Source organism: Protopterus annectens, chromosome 1.part0 (assembly GCF_019279795.1).
Source record: "Protopterus annectens isolate FY-2018-M chromosome 1.part0, PAN1.0, whole genome shotgun sequence".
In the NCBI taxonomy this organism is placed as follows: Eukaryota; Metazoa; Chordata; order Ceratodontiformes; family Protopteridae; genus Protopterus; species Protopterus annectens.
Window position 1 is genome coordinate 1,052,451,284 of NC_056725.1, and position 20,170 is coordinate 1,052,471,453.

Below are 20,170 nucleotides of genomic sequence, written 5' to 3' on the forward strand. Positions count from 1 at the left end.
GGGGCAGAAAAACAGACTCCTACGCCAGAGAGAGTCTTGCCTTCCTGCTCACACCTGGTCAAGGTATCCTTCACTTGAGGTCCAAACAAGGCAGAACCGTCAAAGGGGGTGTTAGTGAAAGACACCTTGAAAGGGTCGGCAAAGTTGCAAAGCCGCATCCAGGTGTGTCTCCCTAGAGCAACGCCCATGCCTGCAGCCTACTCGCTCCATCGGCAGCATAGGAAATGAGCCGCATGGAGGACTTTACAATAGAGTTCACGGTCCCTAGCTGGGAGTTGATCTTTTCCTGAGACCCCGCAGCTGATGGGTCCTATAAGGTATCACCTAGTTCTTTGAGAAGGTCTCTCTGAAGACGGGTGAAATGGCACAAATAATTCAGCAAACGCATGGCAAAGGTCACTGAAGAAAACATCCGTTTGCCGTGCCTATCCATAGTTCTAGATTCCTTATTAGGAGGATGGACAGGAACTGAAGGGTCAGCCAACTCTTTCTAAGTGGCCACCGCCACCACCATGGCATCAACGGTGATGCCCTTAGTGAGAAACTGCTTGTCCGAAGGGGCAGTAAAAATATTTGTGGGCCTCCGGGGAGTTGGTTCCATAGTATCCGGAGCAGTCTACGCCTTCCGAGCCACCACCTCCATGAGTGGGTCGAAAGGCGGGGACACCCAGGAGGTGGAAGGGCGAGAACCGAACGCGTCCAGGTACACCGAATGGTCGGAAGGGTTGAGGGCAGACCAGTTCCCCCTCTGTTTAAGGATCTCTAGGATGTCAGAAAATGAGACATCCTCAGAGGGGGACCTTGGGGACCCTTCCGAATCATCCAGGTCGGTGTCAGATGTCACTGACTCCGGGGAGTCCACATGCTTCCTCTTGCATATTCTCTTCCGAGGGGGCTCCCCCGCAGGATCAGGGGAGGCCTCAGAAGAGGAGGATACACCCAATGGGGCGACCTGGAGCGTTGGTTCTCCACGCTTAGGTTCGGGAGGGTAGGCAGAGGCCGAAGCAGGCACCATGGAAGGAGGGGCCGATGGGGCCGACCGTGACGCCAGTACAGTAGCCAGCACGCTCCTCATGACCTCAAAGGCGCCCCTATCAGGCAGAGAGGAGGGAACCAGCTCCGAAGAGGTGAGAGCTCCTCCCGGCACAGAGACGGATGGCTCAGAGGCCGATGTCAGGGCCGAGCTCACCTGCGCCGACATTCCGAAAGGGAGAACAGGGTCTGACAAGGGTCTGTTGCCACTCACCGCCTCGGAACCGACGAGGGAGTCCCGGCGCCCGGATCCCTCCAAGGATGGAGCCAATGAAGGGATCGGAGCCGACGAAGGAACCGATAAGGGTGGAATTGGTTCCGATGCCCCCACGGTACCAAACCAGACTGCCTCTGGCTCAGAGCTCGAAGGAATAGTCGGAGGAGGAACTGGGGCAGGTGTTGGGGAAGCCGCTGTCTGTTGAGACGGGCTGTGCAATAACTGGGCGAGCACCTGCGACTTCAAAAGCCTACTGACTACCCTCTCGAGGTCGTGGTCCGAAAGCCTGGAAGATCTAGAGGAGTGAGACCTATGGCTCCGCTCCGACAGCAAAGGGGACTTCGGAGCCGACCTGACCGACTCCAATGAAGGAGATCGGGAGCGCTTTCGGCTTGGAGACGGCTCAGACGCCAAGGTTGGAGCCGACTGAGGCCTCGATGCATCGGTTCCGGCCAGAACTGACGAGGCAGAAGGTGGTCCGCTCGGCGCCAGCTCCGGACATGGAGCCGACGGTTTGGCGGGCTTAGAAGGTTTTCCTATAACAATAAAACAAAAAAAATAGCACCAATGTTGCGAGTCCACTTACTCCTTTCTGGTCACCAAATAGTATGAAAAGTTAAGCGCTTTCGTCAATGAAACCTTGACTTCATCAGAAACCAGTAAAAAACCACACAGTACATTTTAAATATCATAAAAAATCTAGTAATTGGTGAATAAAAGTCACAAGATCAATAAACTAATTAAAGGCAGAATTTATTATACAAGAAGGAGCTGATGTGGCAACTGAGGTTGGCTGCAAATCTTTCCCCTGGCTTAAATGGTTATTTGAGTATTCACTCTATTTTAAAAGAAAAAGCAGAAGCTGTATAAAAACATATACAATATTTTAATGTTGTACTATTTTGATTTCAAATGTTACTTTGATGTAGGGAGAAACTTTTTATAAATTGTATTGTTATATTGTTTTTTATAACAAGTCTTTCTTTAAGAATGGCTTTGCTTTAATTAGTTTATTGATCTTGTGACTTTTATTCACCAGTTACTAGATTTTTTATGATATTTAAAATGTACTGTGTGGTTTTTTTACTGGTTTCTGATGAAGTCAAGGTTTCATTGACGAAAGCGCTTAACTTTTCATACTATTTGGTGACAATAAAGGAGTAAGTGAACTCGCAACATTGGTGCTATTTTTTTGTTTTATTGTTATTGCAGCACTTATTTACCATCATTCATTTTGGTTAGAAGGTTTTCCTGACAGAGGCTTGGTAGGAGAACCTTCGGGCTTCAATAAGCCCCTTAAGATGAGCTTATTTCTGCGCTCCTGCAGGACTCTTGGGCTAAAAGCATGACAGATGGAACAAGAGTCTTGCAGGTGCAGAGGGTCCAAACAATACACACAAGAAGTGTGACCGTCTGTCAGAGACATCTTCTGACAGCACGAGTCACACTTCTTGAATCCCAATATCCTTAGACATGGTACCACAGGAACGGGACAACAAAGTCTAAACAAGTATACAAACACAACACTTGACAGACACTCTTAAAGTTACTATAATAAAACAAAATTACACACACACACCTACTAAAAGAATCTGTATAAACCTACTGTACAAAAACTACTATAAAAAGGGGGGGGGGGGGTAAAGCCTAACCACCTTAAGGGTGGAAAATAGTAGAAAACTACTAATAAAAGGAGGGGAAGACTACTCGGGAGACTACTAAAACTACCAGAAAAAAATATCAATCAAAAACTAACTATAATTATAAAAAAATTTAAATATGACCTGGAGCCGGTGAAAACGCAACCTCGTAGCTGAAGCGGCAAACGAGAACTGGGTATATGACGCCTAGCATTATGGGACATAGCATAGCCTCGAGCCGGTAAAAATAGCTCTCGAGCTTTAGTATTAGGCCAAGTCGGAGCCGAGGATCGGCTCTGAGCCCCATCCAGCAAGAATGAAGGCGAGAATGACAACTTAAACATCTTAGGTTATGAGGCATAATAAATCTAGGTGCAAGTATGTTGGTTAGTAGGAACAAAGTGGTGAGATGCAAAGAAATGTAGTTAATGGTGTAGTAACAGAGTCACAAAGGCTAGTTTGGCATAGTACAATCAGAGGGGAAATAATAGGGAAGCTAAAGAAAAAAGAAACTGGTATAGTGTTATGGGGCCAGGAGGTGTATGGGGAGTAAGAGTGGTAAATAAATGTAAAAGAGTGGCATTTAGTCTAGACAGCAAAATTGCGGGAAAGGAGGATGCAGTAAGGAAGGTGAGGGAGGGAGAAAGAACTGAGGAGAGAGAGTGGAGAATATTTTAAGTGGGGTGATGGCAATGACATTTCATTTCTGACAGCGGTCTTGAATTCTTGTGCATGGATGATATTTCTGAGGGGGCATGGGAAGCTTATTCCATGCTAATGCAGGAAGATAGCTAAAGATGCTTTGCCCCAGTGATTTTTTAGGTTTATGAATATGCAAGAGACATTAGTCTGAGCTTCTGAGGGAACGTGGTGGGTTGTAAAGGCAGACAAGAGAAAGGATACGCTAGGGCAGGAGGATGGCTTGTTTAGGATAGTGTGGATGAAGAGAAGTTGAATAAATAGATTCATAGATTAGTACTAGGCCAATTGCCTTCGAGGGTCATTTTAAGCCTAGCCAGTTACTCCGTGTGAGAATCAAACCCTTTACCTTGCATCTGTAAGGTAAACACCTTAACCATTATGCCAACCTCCCACCCATAATGGGAATTCTAAACAGCTGAGTGCTTGGACAGCAAGAACGTGGTGTGATTTTGGTGGTAAGTTAGCTGCAAATCTAGCTACTTTGTTACATGTGGTTTTGAGTTTGGACAGTAGAGAGGACTGTATGTTAGTAAGGATTTAACAGCAATAGAAGAGATTAGGGAGAATATAAGCATGGGTAAGACAGATTCTGCAGTTTGGGGCGAGGAACCTTTGATTTCTATAGAGTAGGCTGAGTTTTTGTGGGTTTTCTTTATACGGTGGTAAACACGGAAGTCGAATTTAAGTTGGTCACCAATGATTACTCCAAGGAGCTTTGTGTGGAGTTCAGTAGAGATAATCGTGTTGTCAAAAAAGAGATGGTGAACGAGGATTTAAGATGGTTGAGAGATTTAGGTAGGAATAGGAGGAGTTTTGTCTTTTTAGTGTTCAGTATGAATCTGTTATTAGAGAGCAAAGTTTCAGAGGTTAAAAGAAGTTTGAGTTAGGGTTAGCAGGTCAGAGGGGTTGTCTGCAATAGTGATGATGGTGGAGTCATACGGATACTGTAAGAGGAAAGACTTTGGGCAAGATGTCTGGAGGTTTTTTTTTTTTTTTTTAACATTTGTTGACCGGGAATGTCCGACTAGGTTCCACAGAGCCTGTTTTCAGCGGAGGCCCGGGGAGAAATGCTCCAGATGCATGTCTTTGGAATGTGGGAGGAAACCCACACGAACACAGGGAGAATATGCAAACTCCACCCAGAAGGTACCCCAGCCGAGAATCGAACCAGAGAACCTCTTGCTGTGAGGCGACAACGTTAACCGCTGTACCACTGCGCCGCCCGAGTTGGCTTGTAAAAATGTTAAAAAGAAGGGGGCCTACAACTGTGCCTTGTGGGACACCAATTTTTATGGGGAGAAAGGGAGATAGGGCAGAGAGCCATTTGACAGATTGATGTCTATTTGAGAGGCAACTGTTGAACCAGGAGATAGTTGAGGGGGAGAGTTTGAGCTGGACAAGTTTGGAGAGGAGGATGGGGTGGGAAACTGTGTCAAAGGCTATGAAGAGGTCTAAGTGGAGGCAGGAAATAGCTTATTGTCTCTGGCTAGAGAGATGGAAATGGTAAAGGAAATGAGAGTTGTAGTGGTGCTGTGGTGGGGGGGGAATCATGCTGGGTAGAGGTGATGAGGTTTGATTGAGTGAGATGGGACAGGATTTGTTTATGGACATAGTGCTCAAGAATTTCGGAGAGGGAAGAGAGTATAGCAATAGGCAATAGTTGGAGAATTCAGAGTTTCCGCCTTTGCGAATTGGTATGGTATAGAATTTCTTCCAAAGAGTTGGGAAGGTGGATCTGCATATAGAGCCATTAATGAGGATGGAGACTGGGTAAGCAATGGAGTTAGCAGCATCCTTTAGGAAAATAAATGACAGATTGTCAGCTGATGGGGAGCATGGCTTAAGTTTAAGAAGAAGGTTTTTAATGTAGATGGGGGATGGGGTTAAGTGAGAAAGGGCAATTTAGGAATGGTGGGATGTGTGGGAATGGTATGGCTGGAGGGTGGCATGAGTTTGCTAATGGTGTCAATGAAATCGGTATTGAAGACAGAAGCCGTTTCTAGGAGTGAGTTATTGGGGCATGAGTTGGGTGCAGAGGGAGTTTCCATGGTGGAATTTGTTTGACAGAATTCCAGAATTTATGGGGATTTTTTGATTGTGTAGTTAGGAGTGTGTCGTAGAAGTTCTTATCAATGTTAATGCGTTTTTTGGCCAGGTTACGAAATTCCCTATATTTTTGGAAATGTGCGAGTAACTGTTTTTTATCCAGAGTTTCCATGTAGAATCTCAGTTATATATGAGAGACTGGGTTGGCTTGGTGAGCACCATGATTTTACTCTGAATATTCTGGGTGGTGCTAGGGTGTTAAGGGTATTTAGGAAGACAGAGTTGAACTGCAGAACGGCTTAACTTAGAGACAGGTTGGAGAGGAAGGACCAGTCAATTGCAGAGAGATGGTTGCTGAAAGTGTCAGGGGTGAAGTTAAGCTTACGGCATTCTTGAATTTATGAGGTCTCAGGAGGTAAGAGGGGAATCTATGTACTCTTATAGGGGCGTGATCACTAATGGAGTCTGGTAGAGTTTCAGGGTGGTGATACTGATTAGGATGTGAAACAAGAATCCAGTCAAGGATAGAGCTATAGTTTGTAGAGGAAAGTAGGAGATGAGATAAGCTGAGTAAAGCCACACAGGTGTATGCTTCGGGTAGAAGTGATGGCAAGCCAATCGATATGATCACCTAGTATGATAGTTTCATGAGGTATACTGTCAGCTGTCCAGTGGAGAATTTCTTCTAGTAAGGGTATGTTATATCCAGGGGGCATACAGATAGCAACAATAGTTAAGGTTTTGTGTTTAGTCAGTCTGCAATTAGCAATGATGAGTTCAGCTGGGTGAAAAGGGGGGGGTGTGTTGGTTAGGGGGGATAAGGTAAGGAGGTCAGAGTACATTATGGCTACCCCTCCTCCTTTTTTGTGTGTTCCACAAAGGTGTAGGACATTGTAGCCAGGGGGAAGAATTCACTGTGTTATAAGATTTCAGCCATGTTTCGGAGAGTGATATGTTAGGGGAGTGGTGGACTACCCAGGACTGAAATTTAGTTACTATGTTAAAAATGCTATGGATGTTGATGGAGTAAAGGAAAGAGCTTTAAGAATAGGTTGTGGGCTTTGTGGGAGTGTGTGAGCAGTGTGGGTGCGAGTAGATGTGCGGTTGTGTGGGCCTGGATTGGGGTGGATGTCACCTGAGAGATAAAGAAGTTACACAGGTAGAGTAGAAGTGATTTACCAGGGAAAGGTGGGAGAAACTCTGGTTTGCGTTTGTGAGGTGGGAAGCTATTTGGAAGGAGTCTAATTTTGGCGAAAGTGTGTTCAGAGCAGGAGAAGAGAGGAAGTGAAATGGGAGAGGAGTTGTGGGTAATAGGCTTTGTGGTATAGAAGGAGGTAGGGGAGCTGGGATGTAGATTAAGGTGTGTGTAATAATAGACAAGGTAAGCCAGGAGGAGGAGAATAGGGTATAAGAGGTAAAGGAGGAGCATAGGGATAGGCTAAGGAATATGAGGGGGAGGGTGGTATGTCAGTAAGGGAGGGAGGGGAGTGAATTATTTAGGGGGAGGAGCAATTCAGAGTTTGTGGGAAGGTGGGGGTCTGGGTAGGTGGGGAGGGGGTGGGATAATGGGTGGATAGCTATAAAGTTGGTTAATGGGAGTAGGGTAGGGGAGCAGAGTGAGGTTGAGGGTAGCGAGGGCGAACGGAGCAGGCCAGCCTTGACTCAGCACAGTGCAAGAAAAACAACCAACCAGAGAAACCCAGAAGTATAAGTATAGTCAGAAAGAAGGATATTATTCTAGGCAGGATACGACGATTCTGAGGGTAGAAGAGGATATTACTGTAGGCAGGATAAGACGATTCTGAGGGTAGAAGAGGAGGAAAGGTTAAGGGAAGAAAGAGAAAACAGAGAAGAAAGATACAGGAAAAAGTCTGTGGAGTTTAATGCTTAAGAGTTTCATGTGGCCTTAGGTCAGCAGAAGGAATTTTACAAGAGTGGGGGGGGGGGTTAGTATTGGAGCTGGAGTAAGAAATAGGGGGAAATTTGTGCAGTCGGCACAGCTTAGTGGTGCACAGCACACTTGTATAAAGCTAACAAACTAGTGTAACTTTGGGTGACCATACAAATTTGAAGGAAGAAACTAACTGGGAGGGCTGTTTTGGCCAGGTGGAACCAGATGTCCAGGTGTCTGACTTATGACACTAGAGCATGCATGTGGATAGCAGTCAGTTTGACCAGGCTTTACAACTTAAAATAAAAACAAAAAGTGGAGAAGGAAGAGGTCACTTTAAAAGCAGAGGTAGTGCAGGCTTTAAAACCTAAAGAAAGACAGTAAGGGATAGTGGAGAGAGTAAGGTTGGTAACAACTTTTGTGTAGGGATCAGGAATCCCTAATAGTTACGGAGACAGTAGCAGAGGCAGACAAGAGACTATGTCTCACTCTCTCACACACACACACACACACACACACACACAATGAGCAATACACATTTACACCCCTTCCAGCAGCTAAAGATAGCAACATTACTGTAACCTGAATTGGTTTCTCTCTCTCTTTCTTGTCGTTATTGTAAAGACTGGGTACACTACAAATAACAAAAAGTAGTTCCTTTAATACTAAGACATACAGCAGTAACTGTAATTGAAAATCTCCCCACATCACATTTAAAATATCTGTAACTGCATACCATACAGAACTTCTTTACAAAACATGTATATCAGAAAACCTTTACACAAATATTAAGAACAAAGCTGTTTTACAGTTACTTTTTCAGTCTATTCCGCATTATTTGAAATATTAAACAATAAACTGGAGTTTATGCTTTACAGATGTTCATGACCTTGATTACTGCTGCAGTAACCTAAGCAATATGGGTTATATTCTGCACAGGCTATAACAACCAGCCCACTTCCAAAGCTTCACAGCACTTTCCACACAACCAAACCATTAATCAGCTTCAGCTTGAGCTGACTAAAAGACAGGTTTGGAAGTCAAAATCCTTCAGAGCTTTCCTGAGCCAGACAGAGCACTCTTCTACAGCCTTTCAAAGCCTTTCGAGGATCGATAGTTGGTTTTATCCAGTTCCACTGCTGGGCAGAGAAGTTTCCCTTCTGGAAAATACCTTCCGCATATCATTTTTGGTGTTTAAACTTACTTTCCTGTTTAGAAAATATATTTTAAGACAGGAATGTGCGATTTTAATGGCTGACATGCTACTTTACTGTACCTTTAAACGAGAGTTCACTTTTGTTTCTGACAGTTTAAAAGTTGGTTTACACATTCTAAAACTTTCCCCCCATGGAGATACTACATTTAAATTACTTTTGGGGGGATGGTAAAGTTTAAGTGCATTATTCTGCTTTTTACTAGTGTTTTAATGTGAAAACTTATTTTACTACTTTTTAAAGTTTACCAGTTTGTGCTGCTTAGTTTCTGAGAAACACCATTTTCATCTTGACCATGAAAAAATCTACTCTTCCCATGGTTGGTCCTTCTTCCAGCCACAAAAAGAAAAAAAAATAAACAGTCTGTCACCACAGCAGGCTAACAATTTGCCTCACTTGAGAGGAGTGGAACAGCTGCGCCAAAGCTGGCTCTTAAGACCACTCATCCGTTTCCCTGGATTCCTCTGGTGTTGTCCATACAGCTACTATGGACTGGGAGTTAGTCACATTTTCTGTGGACAAAGGAGAGCCAGTCTTGCTGATTCTGGGAGAAGAGGGCAGGGAAGGTGCCCCTGTTTAGCCAGACTGTTTGGATCCATCTCTGAGAAAGCGAGTGTCACCATTAATAATTCTATTTGCTCAAATTTTCAGTCAAAATGAAAACAGAAACCTAAATAATTATCTCCTCCACCAGTTTCACTGAACAGGAGTAGTTATATTAAGTCTGCACAGGCTATTCACCCTTCTTAATTATTTGGTTACCAGAAAAAAAGGAATTTTTCTTTTCCAGAAGAAATTCAAGAAGTTGAATCTGGAAAAGAATTTAAAGGGGGCAGAGACAGGAATTTCTCATCGGATTTTAACTCGGAAGAGAGTGAGGCACTCAAGGATTATGTACAGTCAAATAATAGAAGGCTGGCAAAAAAGAAGAAGCTTTACTTATTTCTTTTATCAGTGGGCTACCATTCTCTCTCTCTCTCTCCAATAATAGACACAATGTTAAGAGAGGACAGGCATTTTACAATAGCTTCAACAAACTAATAAATCTCATTGCAGCAAGCAAACCTTCATACTCCAGCTGTGAAGATGTAAATTAAACTGATACTTAATCTGCTCCCAGGTACCCTATTTATCATAAAACGTCAGACATCCCCAGTAAATCAGTCAGTGCCCCATTTTTTTAAATGTCTCAAACCAATTTTCACTGGGACAATGTACAGTCATACAAAAGCAGTAACAAAAGTTACCACTGTTTACCACCTCCTTCAGTAAGCTATGAAGCATTATTATAGTTTGTTTCATAACATAAAGGAACTTCCAATCCCACTGATGACTATTCCAATTTCAGTCCAACTACCACCTTGTCAGCATTATCTAAAATATGCAAAAAATGTATCCTTGAGGCATAGGTCAACTAGGCAGCCGCCTAGGGCGCCGTTCTAGCAGGGGCACTTTTCCAGTAATCTGGATGGGATGGTCTAGTCAGACCAGTATGGGGGCATTAGCTGGTGTTGGTGGGGGTGCTGTAAAGCCCTTTTGCCTAGGGCACCAGTTGACCAAAGGCCAGCCCTGATTCTCAATTACTTCAATACCTTACCACAAACAATCTTCTACCCACACATGGTTTTCGTTCCAACCACTGCGCTGCTACTGTCCTACTTTACTGATACCATTAATAAAAACAGAAATACACCATTACACCAAATACCATCAAAAACATACCAACACTTGTATACTACTAAATCTTACCTGATAACAGATACAATCTCTATCCGAGAAAGGTATATACCTTATTAGATCTCCTCATCTTAGTCTTACCTCAATACCTATACTTTTTGATGTGTGGGTGTGAGTATATATATATACATATATATATATATATATATATATATATATATATATATATATATATATATATATATATTCACACAAATGTGAATGCATAAATGTATACGAGAATGTATATGACAAAAAATCATTTTAGTCATCTACTAATTGTTTTACTAGATGCATTACATGCTGTGTAACTTCATTTTTGTACTACTTTGATATATAGTAACACCTAAATATGCCATTAAGAACACTTAGAAATGTATAAATGCTAATAATGTAACATGGAGCTTTTCTCCCCGCGCCTCCGCTGAAAATGGACCCGTGTCCAGTCTGACCCTCCCAGTTAACAAATGTTAAATAAAAATACTAGAAACCTAGTATCATCCTTATTACTAGATCTGTCTAAAGCATTTATCACCATCTCTCACCATAAACTATTATTAAAACTCTCCTCCTTGGGTCTCTCCCCCTCCCTCTCCTGGTTTAACAGCTACCTATAACAGACATTCCAGTCAGTCAGATGGTAGCAAGAATTCTCATCACTTCTACCCATTAGAGTGCCACAAGGTTCCATACTTACACCCCTCACATATTTATAAATGATCTACTCACTTCTTCCAAGTATGTCACTCTTGTACAATATGAAGATGACTCCACACTTATCTGCACAGCCTTTAACCTACAACAACTTCATGAACTTACTCAAGAAACATTTACATCCATAGAATCTAGCCATGGCTAGACAGGCAACTCAACTCCTACTTAACCCTCAAAAAAAAAAAAAAAAAAACGAAATCACTACTTTTCACCCTAAAACAAACAAACATTCTCCCAAAACAAGACTCTTGGCAGAAATTACTTCATTAACAACACCCTGACTGAACAGGTCCCTAACACTAAATTCTTAAGAGTCACAACTGACGACAGTTTGAAATTTGACCTACACTTCCAAACTGTTATTAAAAACACAAAACAGCTCAACCTCTTGTATCGAGCAAAACCCTAACAAGCAGAACTAGAGAAACACCACAGCTAAAGCCTATCGTCTATACCCTACTACAGGCACCCCTACTCTTTACTAACCTACAAAAGTCCACATAAACAAAGCTGAACAAAGATAAAATAAAAAAAAAATCATTTTGCTTCAAATTGCCCCATTATAACTCATTACTGTTTTGCTCTTTAACTAACTTGGACCAAACTCCCACATCGCCTCCAGTAGCGTCAACTTCTACTAGCTCATACTCTAATAATATGCCACCCTGATAAGTATCTAGCACTAAAAGGCATGCTTCAGTGCCAACACCCTAACAAAGCTCTTAGTTCTAAACACAACTATTCATCCCCATCACTACATCCCAAAATGCACTGGCAGCCTCCTTATACTCAAACTCTGTAGCCACCCTCTGGAATGCCCTCCCACATGCTCTAAAACTTCTTGAAAACCAACAGGTATTTGCAACACATTTAAGAAAACATCTCAACATCCTGAATCTGTAGCTGTACATATCAAGGATAAGTATAACATCTTTGCTTCTTCCTCTTCTTCTACTACACCTCTGATTTCCTCTACTCTGTTACCAATTATCACCCAAGTCTTCACCCACCCCACCTTCCAGCTATGCCTTTTTGACTCTTTTACCACTCATTTCATTTATATTTCATAATTAAACCAACATTTTGCTCTCTACCCTTTATAAATAACTCAGTACTTTGTGTTATGGCATCTATCCTGCTGCATAATTAACAATCTGTATAGAATATAATTAGCATAGGAAGCCTTATTACTCCTCTACACAGTTACTACCTTATCTATTTTGACATTGTAAACTTTATTTCAATTGTAATCTGCCCGACACTGTTGATATTGTATAACTTAAGAGATTTTGTTTGTACTGCATGTATTGGAGCTTTTCTCTCGGGTCCCCATTGAAAATGGGCCTTTGTTTCCAGCCAGACTTCCCTGGTTAACAAATGTAAAATAAGTAATACACAAGTATTTATACATACACTCCCACAGAAATGCAATGAAAGTCCAAAAAGAAAGAAAAAAAATTCCTAGCTAAACTGTTAAAGAAAAAAAAAAACAATCCTCAAAAAAATAAAATCAGTTTGAGGTTTTCCTCAGCAGGGGACCTATCTGCCCAGCTTTGAAGGATCACTAGCTATCTGACAGTTCCACAGGGCCTGGCAAAGGGAAGCTCTCTGACAGCAAAAAAGCTCTGAAGTTTTTGACTGTCCAAATGTCTTTACATGGAACTTCACTGGAGCGAGTGGAAGGTGTCTTAGTTTTGTAAGCTGGATGGTCACTGGGGGTAGGACTCATACAGCTTAGAGTCCTGCAGTACTGATCTATGCTTTGAACATGACGATTTTTTTCCCAAGTGTATGTAGGTGGTTCTATGATATTTTAGGGCTGCATCTTTTGTTCTGCTTATGTAATATGGTAATTCTTTATTCGGCTTTTAGTAAGAAGAGTAAATGTGTTGGGCTTATAGGAATTTTAATAGCTTGAATGATGTTCCATGGATGAAGCTAAACCTGCGATTAAAAGCTAAACGTGCAGATAAAAGGTATGAAAGTGTACCAGATCCACGTTTTAAAGCACACTACCTTGAATCTACCATTAAGATTACAAGCATAAATAAATAATTAGAAAGATAGACAGATGGATAGTAACATACACAGCTTCCATATACAGCATGACCAGATGGTTATGGATTGGATTCTTCTTCACTGCAGTAACTATTTTCTCCTCCATTTTACAATGGAAGTACTATAAAGGCAATTGCTAACTTGTCTGGTTACAGATTTTGTTCCTAAAACTTTTAATGGACTGCTTTTGTATGCCCTGCAGAGTAGACTGTTTTCTCAAACATACAAATGTAAAACTTCTCTATAACTGAACTGTACCCTACACTTGAACAGATACGTTATGCTCCACGTATGTTATATATTTTCCCTATAGCCTCCCTGTGTTTGTCTCTTAAACTTGTTCTTGCTACATGGACAGCCTGCATGCTTTGATTCCTCTTGTTTTAGTTTTTGCATTAGAAAATGAAAATAAATGCAAAAAAATCTGTAAAACATGCCCAAAAGTTAGCAAAGTACCAACAGGGTGGGAGGGTGGCCTAATGGCGAAGGTGTTTGCCTTACAACCACAAGGTGCAGGGTTTGAGTCTCACAAGGGGTAATTGGCTAAGCTTAAAATGGCTCGAAAGGGAATTTAGCTTAGTACTTATCTATGAACTTATGAACCTATGAAAAATTAAAAGAAACAGATTTGACTTTTTTTAAAATTACTCTGATTACCCGTTTTATAACAAAGTATGTTTAACTGTGACGTTAGTGCTGCAGCTGTCTCAGATAGCTAGAAAGTTTGGGACAGGGTCTCAACAATGTACAAGCAGCTACTAGAACCACCCAAAGTCCACATTGCTTTTTGCCTTCTTTTCTACCTTTGGGACAAGCAAGCATACCTTCAGAGAAGGAACTTTAAGAACAAAAATATAAAATAGATATACTGTAAACACCTACTGAAACATAGGAAAGGCCATTCTTAGAATGGAAATGATTAACTCCTCCTGCATCTGTGGTTTCATCGTCAGACTCTTCTTCAAGGTCATGCCTCTGTTTTTTGTTGGGCGTTTCTCCTGAAAAGCATCCATCCTTTCTTTTGCCCATTACGCATTTGAAAATCTCCTGAGGAAAAGAGAAAAGCAGAAATGTCAGTGACAAATAAATATGACTAATAATTTAAGGTCAGCATTTGATCTTCAATCTGCCAGTAGCCTAAACAATGTGATTGTATATTTTGGATATGTAAAATTGCCAAACCTGTTCTACATACCACAAGTAATACTACTGTTACTGTAACCTACTAAACACCGTCTATCAACTGTACAAACAGCACTGTTCACATTTTAATGACAATGTGCTTCTGAGAATTCCACAATTAATATGAAAGTCTTTACAGGATTATGCTCTCAAATACCAACTTTATTATGCAAGTACATACAGATGTCATTTTCATCTGCAGCTAGCCAAAACAGTAATAAAAATTGACATTCTCAGCAGTAAAAAAAAAAAACAGGTATCACATATTTCTCTGTATAGTACGCAGGAGCATTCAGACTACCTCTGAAAAGGGCAATATGCCCTGTTAACAGGGACTCACCACCCAAGCAAAAGGCCATTTCCAAAAGAAGGGAGAACCTCTCTTGCCTGGGTCAGCAGGGAGTCATGACAATGATATCTGGGGATTAGTTATGAATCTTCAAAAGTAACCAGGATACAACTGGAAAGGGCGGAAAAGCATACAGGAACATTCTTGCCCAAGGAAAAGTAAAGCAAAGGCATTTCTCTTCAGCGACTTCTAGCCTTGAGGTGGTTTGACTGGAAAGATGGTGCCAGCAGTGTTAATGGTGGCAGCAGCTTCCCCAGGGATGGGTACAATATCCTGACTCAACAGGGAAGTCTTCTCTGTTCCATCTCCCAGGTCTGACAAGACTGATTCTCCCTTGCCCACTGCGAGGACCCCAACACCGGCAGATGATGTGGCTAATCCCTGGTTCAAAGTGGCTCTAGATGCTACACCACGGGGGATGTGAGGTAAAACAGGCATGGTCTGAGGAACCAGCCCAGCTTTGGCAGAGTCACCCACGTGTGGCTGAAGCAAACTGCTAGCCTGCTGTGGTGGCAAAGGTTGTTTACTTAACTTTTTCTTTTTGCAGTTGGAAGAAGGACCGACCTTGGGACCAGTAGTTTGTTCCATGGTCAAGCCGGTAATGCTGCCTCTTTCCCAGGGACAGCAAGCAGAATAAACTTGTAAAAGTTTAAAATTAAGTCACTTATCCCCCACAAACAAACACAAAAAGCACTGTAATATACTTTGCCAGCCCTCAAAAGTAAAATAAACAATTTCGCCACAGGAAAAAATATGATTTTCAATTACTTTAAACAACTTTTAAACTGACAGGAAAAAGGTGCACTCCTGTTTAAAAGTACAGTCAAGTCTCATAACAGTCTATTAAAACACAAACTCCTGTCTTAAAAAAATAACCTTCCTAGGCAGGAAAGTACAATAAAACATTTTTTTTTTAATGTGGAAATTTTTTACCCAAAGATAACTTAAAAAAAAAAAAAAAAAAAAAAAAAAAAAGATCACTAGCTGATGGTCAAGCTTCAAAAGCCCACAGTGGAGCACTCTCTTCAATAACAGGAAAGCTCTGAATGGTTTGGAGCTCCAACCTGTGTTTTTAGGCAGTTCGGCTCGAACTGACCTCTGCTATCTCTGAAAAAAACAAAAAAAAAAAAAAACTTGCTTTTTTCCCACTTTTCTGAGATTTAAAAAAGTTCAGTTGCAGGCTTGCTGTTCTTGAACTGTTTGTAAGTTTCTTGGAGGCCATTTTTTGCTTGGGCTAAAGGGAAGTCTCTCTGTTGATCAGTGGCAGTGAAAAACATTGAGCAGCCTGCCTGCCTGCCTGCCCCTGTGGGAGTGGTTACTGACTTGAAACTGTAATTTTATTGGCCATTTTGGGTCAATTCCCAACTCCTTCATCTTCCTCTCTTAAAACCCTCTTTTGCACGTTTTTGTGCATAGCGCAACAGCGGGCAGCGCCGCCTAATTGGGTTTAAACTATTCCTGGCTCCACAAAGTCTGCTCTTCACTTTTTCCCTTAGAACTGCTCTCTCTCAATTTAAACACCATATTCTCATTCTAAGGCCCTTCACTGGTCCAATTAAGTAATCCTACAAGTTAGCACTATTAAACCATAAGCACTACTTACTCTTATACTCTCTACGATTACCCTGTCCTCTATTGGTCCGTCTTAAATTCAGTTTCCCTATATTACTCTAGCATGTCCAAAGGTCAGTCAATGGTTTCCTCTCCAGTACAGCTGGTGAATCTGGAAATTTTGAGGCAATGTTACAACTGTCTCATGTACACGGACAACCCTCTCCTCCTCCAAACAGGTTCAAATATATGTGAGAGATGCAACTATTTAGCCAAACTGGAGGCTGAGCACTCTCATCTCAAAACTGGTGTAACCAGTCAGGAGGAGAAGGTAACCTCACAAAACACAATTCCAGTATCACATAGTCCCACCACATCAGCGAACCAAACACACAAATACACAAAAACATACTCGGAGGCTCTAAATTAAAATCTACCTAAGCAACAGAGACCTCCAAAGCAGACATCCAAGCAAACGCTACCACAAAACAAAACACGCACAACACATAGCCCACAAAGTCAGTGTCCCAAGCAGCCACAGCCCTTAAGGCTGAATAACACACCTGATACTCTTGTAATAGGTGACTCTATTGTCAGACACACTGACGTCCCCGCTCACCAGGCTGAATAAAGAGAAGATCACGGTGAGCTGCCTGTCGGGTGCTAGGATCCGCCACATAACGCAAGCACTCAGGTCACTCCAAAGCAAATACAAATATGACTCCGTCATTGTACATGCTGGTGTGAATGACCTGAGACGTACCTCCCTGGACTACATGAAAAGAGACATAGAGGAGCTCTCTGATCATGTAGCCCAGGCTGGTATGACCCTGACCTTGAGCAGCATCTTACCCTCACCTAGAATGGATGCCACAGTACAAAGACAAAATGATCGATTTTAACAATTGGCTAAAATTTTGGTGTCATTCAAAGGGGATCCAGTGTCTGTCAGCCTGGGATGACATGCTCGACAAGCCACGTTGCTTCGCTAGGGACGGCTTGCACCTGTCACCACTGGGCTTTCGGATATTGGCAAAGGCTCTTGCCACCCCCATAGTGCCTTTTTTAGGCAAGGCTCAAAAGTCAAACCCACCCCCATAGACAGCACAAGGAACAAGAAACTAAGGGTAATGCTGCTTAACGCCAGAAGTCTTAACCTCAAGATGCACGCACTCGAAGCTCTCCTCAGTATGGAGAACATCGATATCTGTGCAGTGACAGAAACCTGGTTCAAGGCTCCAGAGAGCACCCCAGCACTACCAGGCTATACCTCATATCATGCTTTTCGGCCTCAAAACCCGAACCGAACCACAAAAGGAGGGGGAGTTTCCATATTTATCAAGGATATCCACACCTCCAGGTTAGTGGCATTGCACGTGTGCAACTAACAGTGGGCAAGACTGTTTTTCAGTTTATAGCATCCTACAGACCACCCTCTCAAAGTCAGGAATCCCACTCGGCTTTCCTGAAAACATTGGAAAACATGAAGATCTCTCCGAACACCATTATATTGGGTGACTTCAACTACCCAAACATTGACTGGGAGCACTACTCAAGCCCCAGCACCTTAGCCCAAAGGTTCCTGGAAATTATAAACTCAAATGTTATGGAACAACTAGTCACCACTCCCACAAGAGGGGACAACATACTAGACCTGATCATTGCCAACATGGGGACTCTATGCTCCACACCAGAAGTATATCCCTCATTGGTAAGATCAGACCATAAATTAATTTCACTGGATGTCCACATCCCGACCCCACCCCAGCCCAGAAAACCACAGTGAAAAACTTCTCAAAAGCGAACTTCTCACTTCTCAAAACCGAAGTGGAATCCTTCAAGGCCCCAGGGCCAATGGAAACTACGGCCCAAACTGCAGAATCCTATATAAATGCATTCTACGGACATCTCCAGGAATGCATGGATCATGCTATCCCAAACAAAACCAAGACCCAATCATCCAAAGGCAGGCGTCCAGTCTGGTGGACCCCTGCCATAAATAAACTGTACAACAGGAGGAGGAAGCTACTACATGATAGAGCAAAATCCCTAATAGGGAAGGCATCTCTGATCAGTACTAGCAAAAAATTACAATCTCTCAAAATCGTCCAAGGCCAGCTTCGAGAGAAAAATTGCACAGGACACCGAAGACAATCATAAGGCTTTTTTCAGTTATGTTAGGAACCTGGGATGCAACTCCCAGACTTGTTAGGAGTTGATTCTAAACGACAAAAAATACACTGAACCCACAGACTTCGCCAATATCCTGGCAGACAGGTTCAGTGCAAACCCCCCCCCCCAAAAAGAGCAAGTATCTATCCCGGCAGAGGGCTGCCTCCCAAACATCTCTGATGCTCAGGTGAAGGTTGCCCTCTCCAAAGCAAAAAAACACTGCTTCCATGGGACCAGATGGCGTCCCAGGTTGCGTCCTACATGAACTCCAAGAGGAACTAATCCCTCAAATAAAACAGCTATACAATCTCAGCCTCACTACAGGATGTGTGCCCACAGAATGGCGTACAGCAACAGTGGTCCCACTCCACAAAGGTGGAGCCTCTACGGACCCTGGAAACTATCGCCCCATAAGCCTGACTAGCTTAGTCTGCAAGGCTATGGAGAGGATCATCATGGAGCTCATAAACAAAGACATTGGGGACCTACAGACACTAGATCCTACCCAGTTCGGCTTTGTCAAGGGCAGATCCTGCCTTTTGAACCTGGTTGACTTCTTCGAAACAGTCACCAGTCACCAAAGCCATAGATGAAGGAAAGGTAGTCCACACAGCCTATCTGGACCTTGCAAAGGCATTTGACACAATACCACACTCGGGCATCATAGATAAGCTATCCAGCTTAAATATAAATTCCTATGTCACAAGATGGGTCGCAAACTGGCTCAAAGACAGAACCCACAGAGTGAGAGTTGCTGGAGCCATGTCAGACTCGAAACCGGTCACAAGTGGTGTCCCACAGGGCTCTGTCCTGGGACCACTCTTGTTCAGTATATACTTTTCTGAGGTACAGGCAAACGTGGAAGGACTATGGCTCACCAAGTTTGCAGACGACTGCAAACTGGGCGCCATAATAGACTCTCCAGCTGACACAAACATCCTTCAAAAAGGTCTCACAGAGACAGATAACTGGTGCCAGCGCCATGGTTTAAAGCTAAATGCCAAAAAATGTATAGTCATACCCTTTGGCAAAAACAATGTGCCCACAAATTACCACATAGGCGGAAACCCATTAAGTACAGAGAAAGTTATTAGGGACCTGGGGACCCAAGTTGATAGCAATCTCTCCTTTGAAAACCACATTGCCAAAGTGGTTAGAAAGACCTTCTACATAGCCCACCTCATCACGAAGGGTTTCACATCTAGATCAAGAGAGGTAATTGAGCCCCTTTATTCATCCCTCATCAGGCCCATCATAGAATACAATGCCCCTTTTGGGATGTACCTTACCCGACACCTGCAGCAATTAGAGAGACCCCAAAAGTATCTCACCAAGAGGATCAAGGGTCTCAAACAGATGCCATATGCTGCTCGGTTAAAAAAACTCCAGCTCTACTCAGTTGCATACCGCCTACTTAGAGGCGATCTATGCCTGACATACAAAGCTATGTCAAATCCAGAATTAATGGACATGCTCCACCTCAGTCAGTCAATCTAAATCCCTTAGAGCCACACGCTCGAGGGAATTGAACCTCAGCACAGAAATAAATAGAACTTGCTGGAGGGACAGGTTCACAACCCAGAGGCTCCCTTCACTCTGGAATAGAATTCCAGTTCATGTGAGGCAGATCACCTCACTGAATCTCTTCAAGAAGAATCTCATAGGTGGATGGGGGATCGTAGGTTT

General features: G+C 42.7%; 1 protein-coding gene across 1 annotated transcript in view; it reads right to left on the reverse strand.

Moving 5' to 3' along the window:
* Nucleotides 1–20,170, reverse strand: part of SMC6 (structural maintenance of chromosomes 6) — a 1,850,548-nt gene that overhangs the window by 1,822,811 nt on the left and 7,567 nt on the right. The window contains exon 2 of the mRNA XM_044068538.1: nucleotides 14,113–14,277. Coding sequence (XP_043924473.1) covers nucleotides 14,113–14,277 — 165 coding nt within the window. The remainder of the gene's footprint in view (nucleotides 1–14,112; nucleotides 14,278–20,170) is intronic.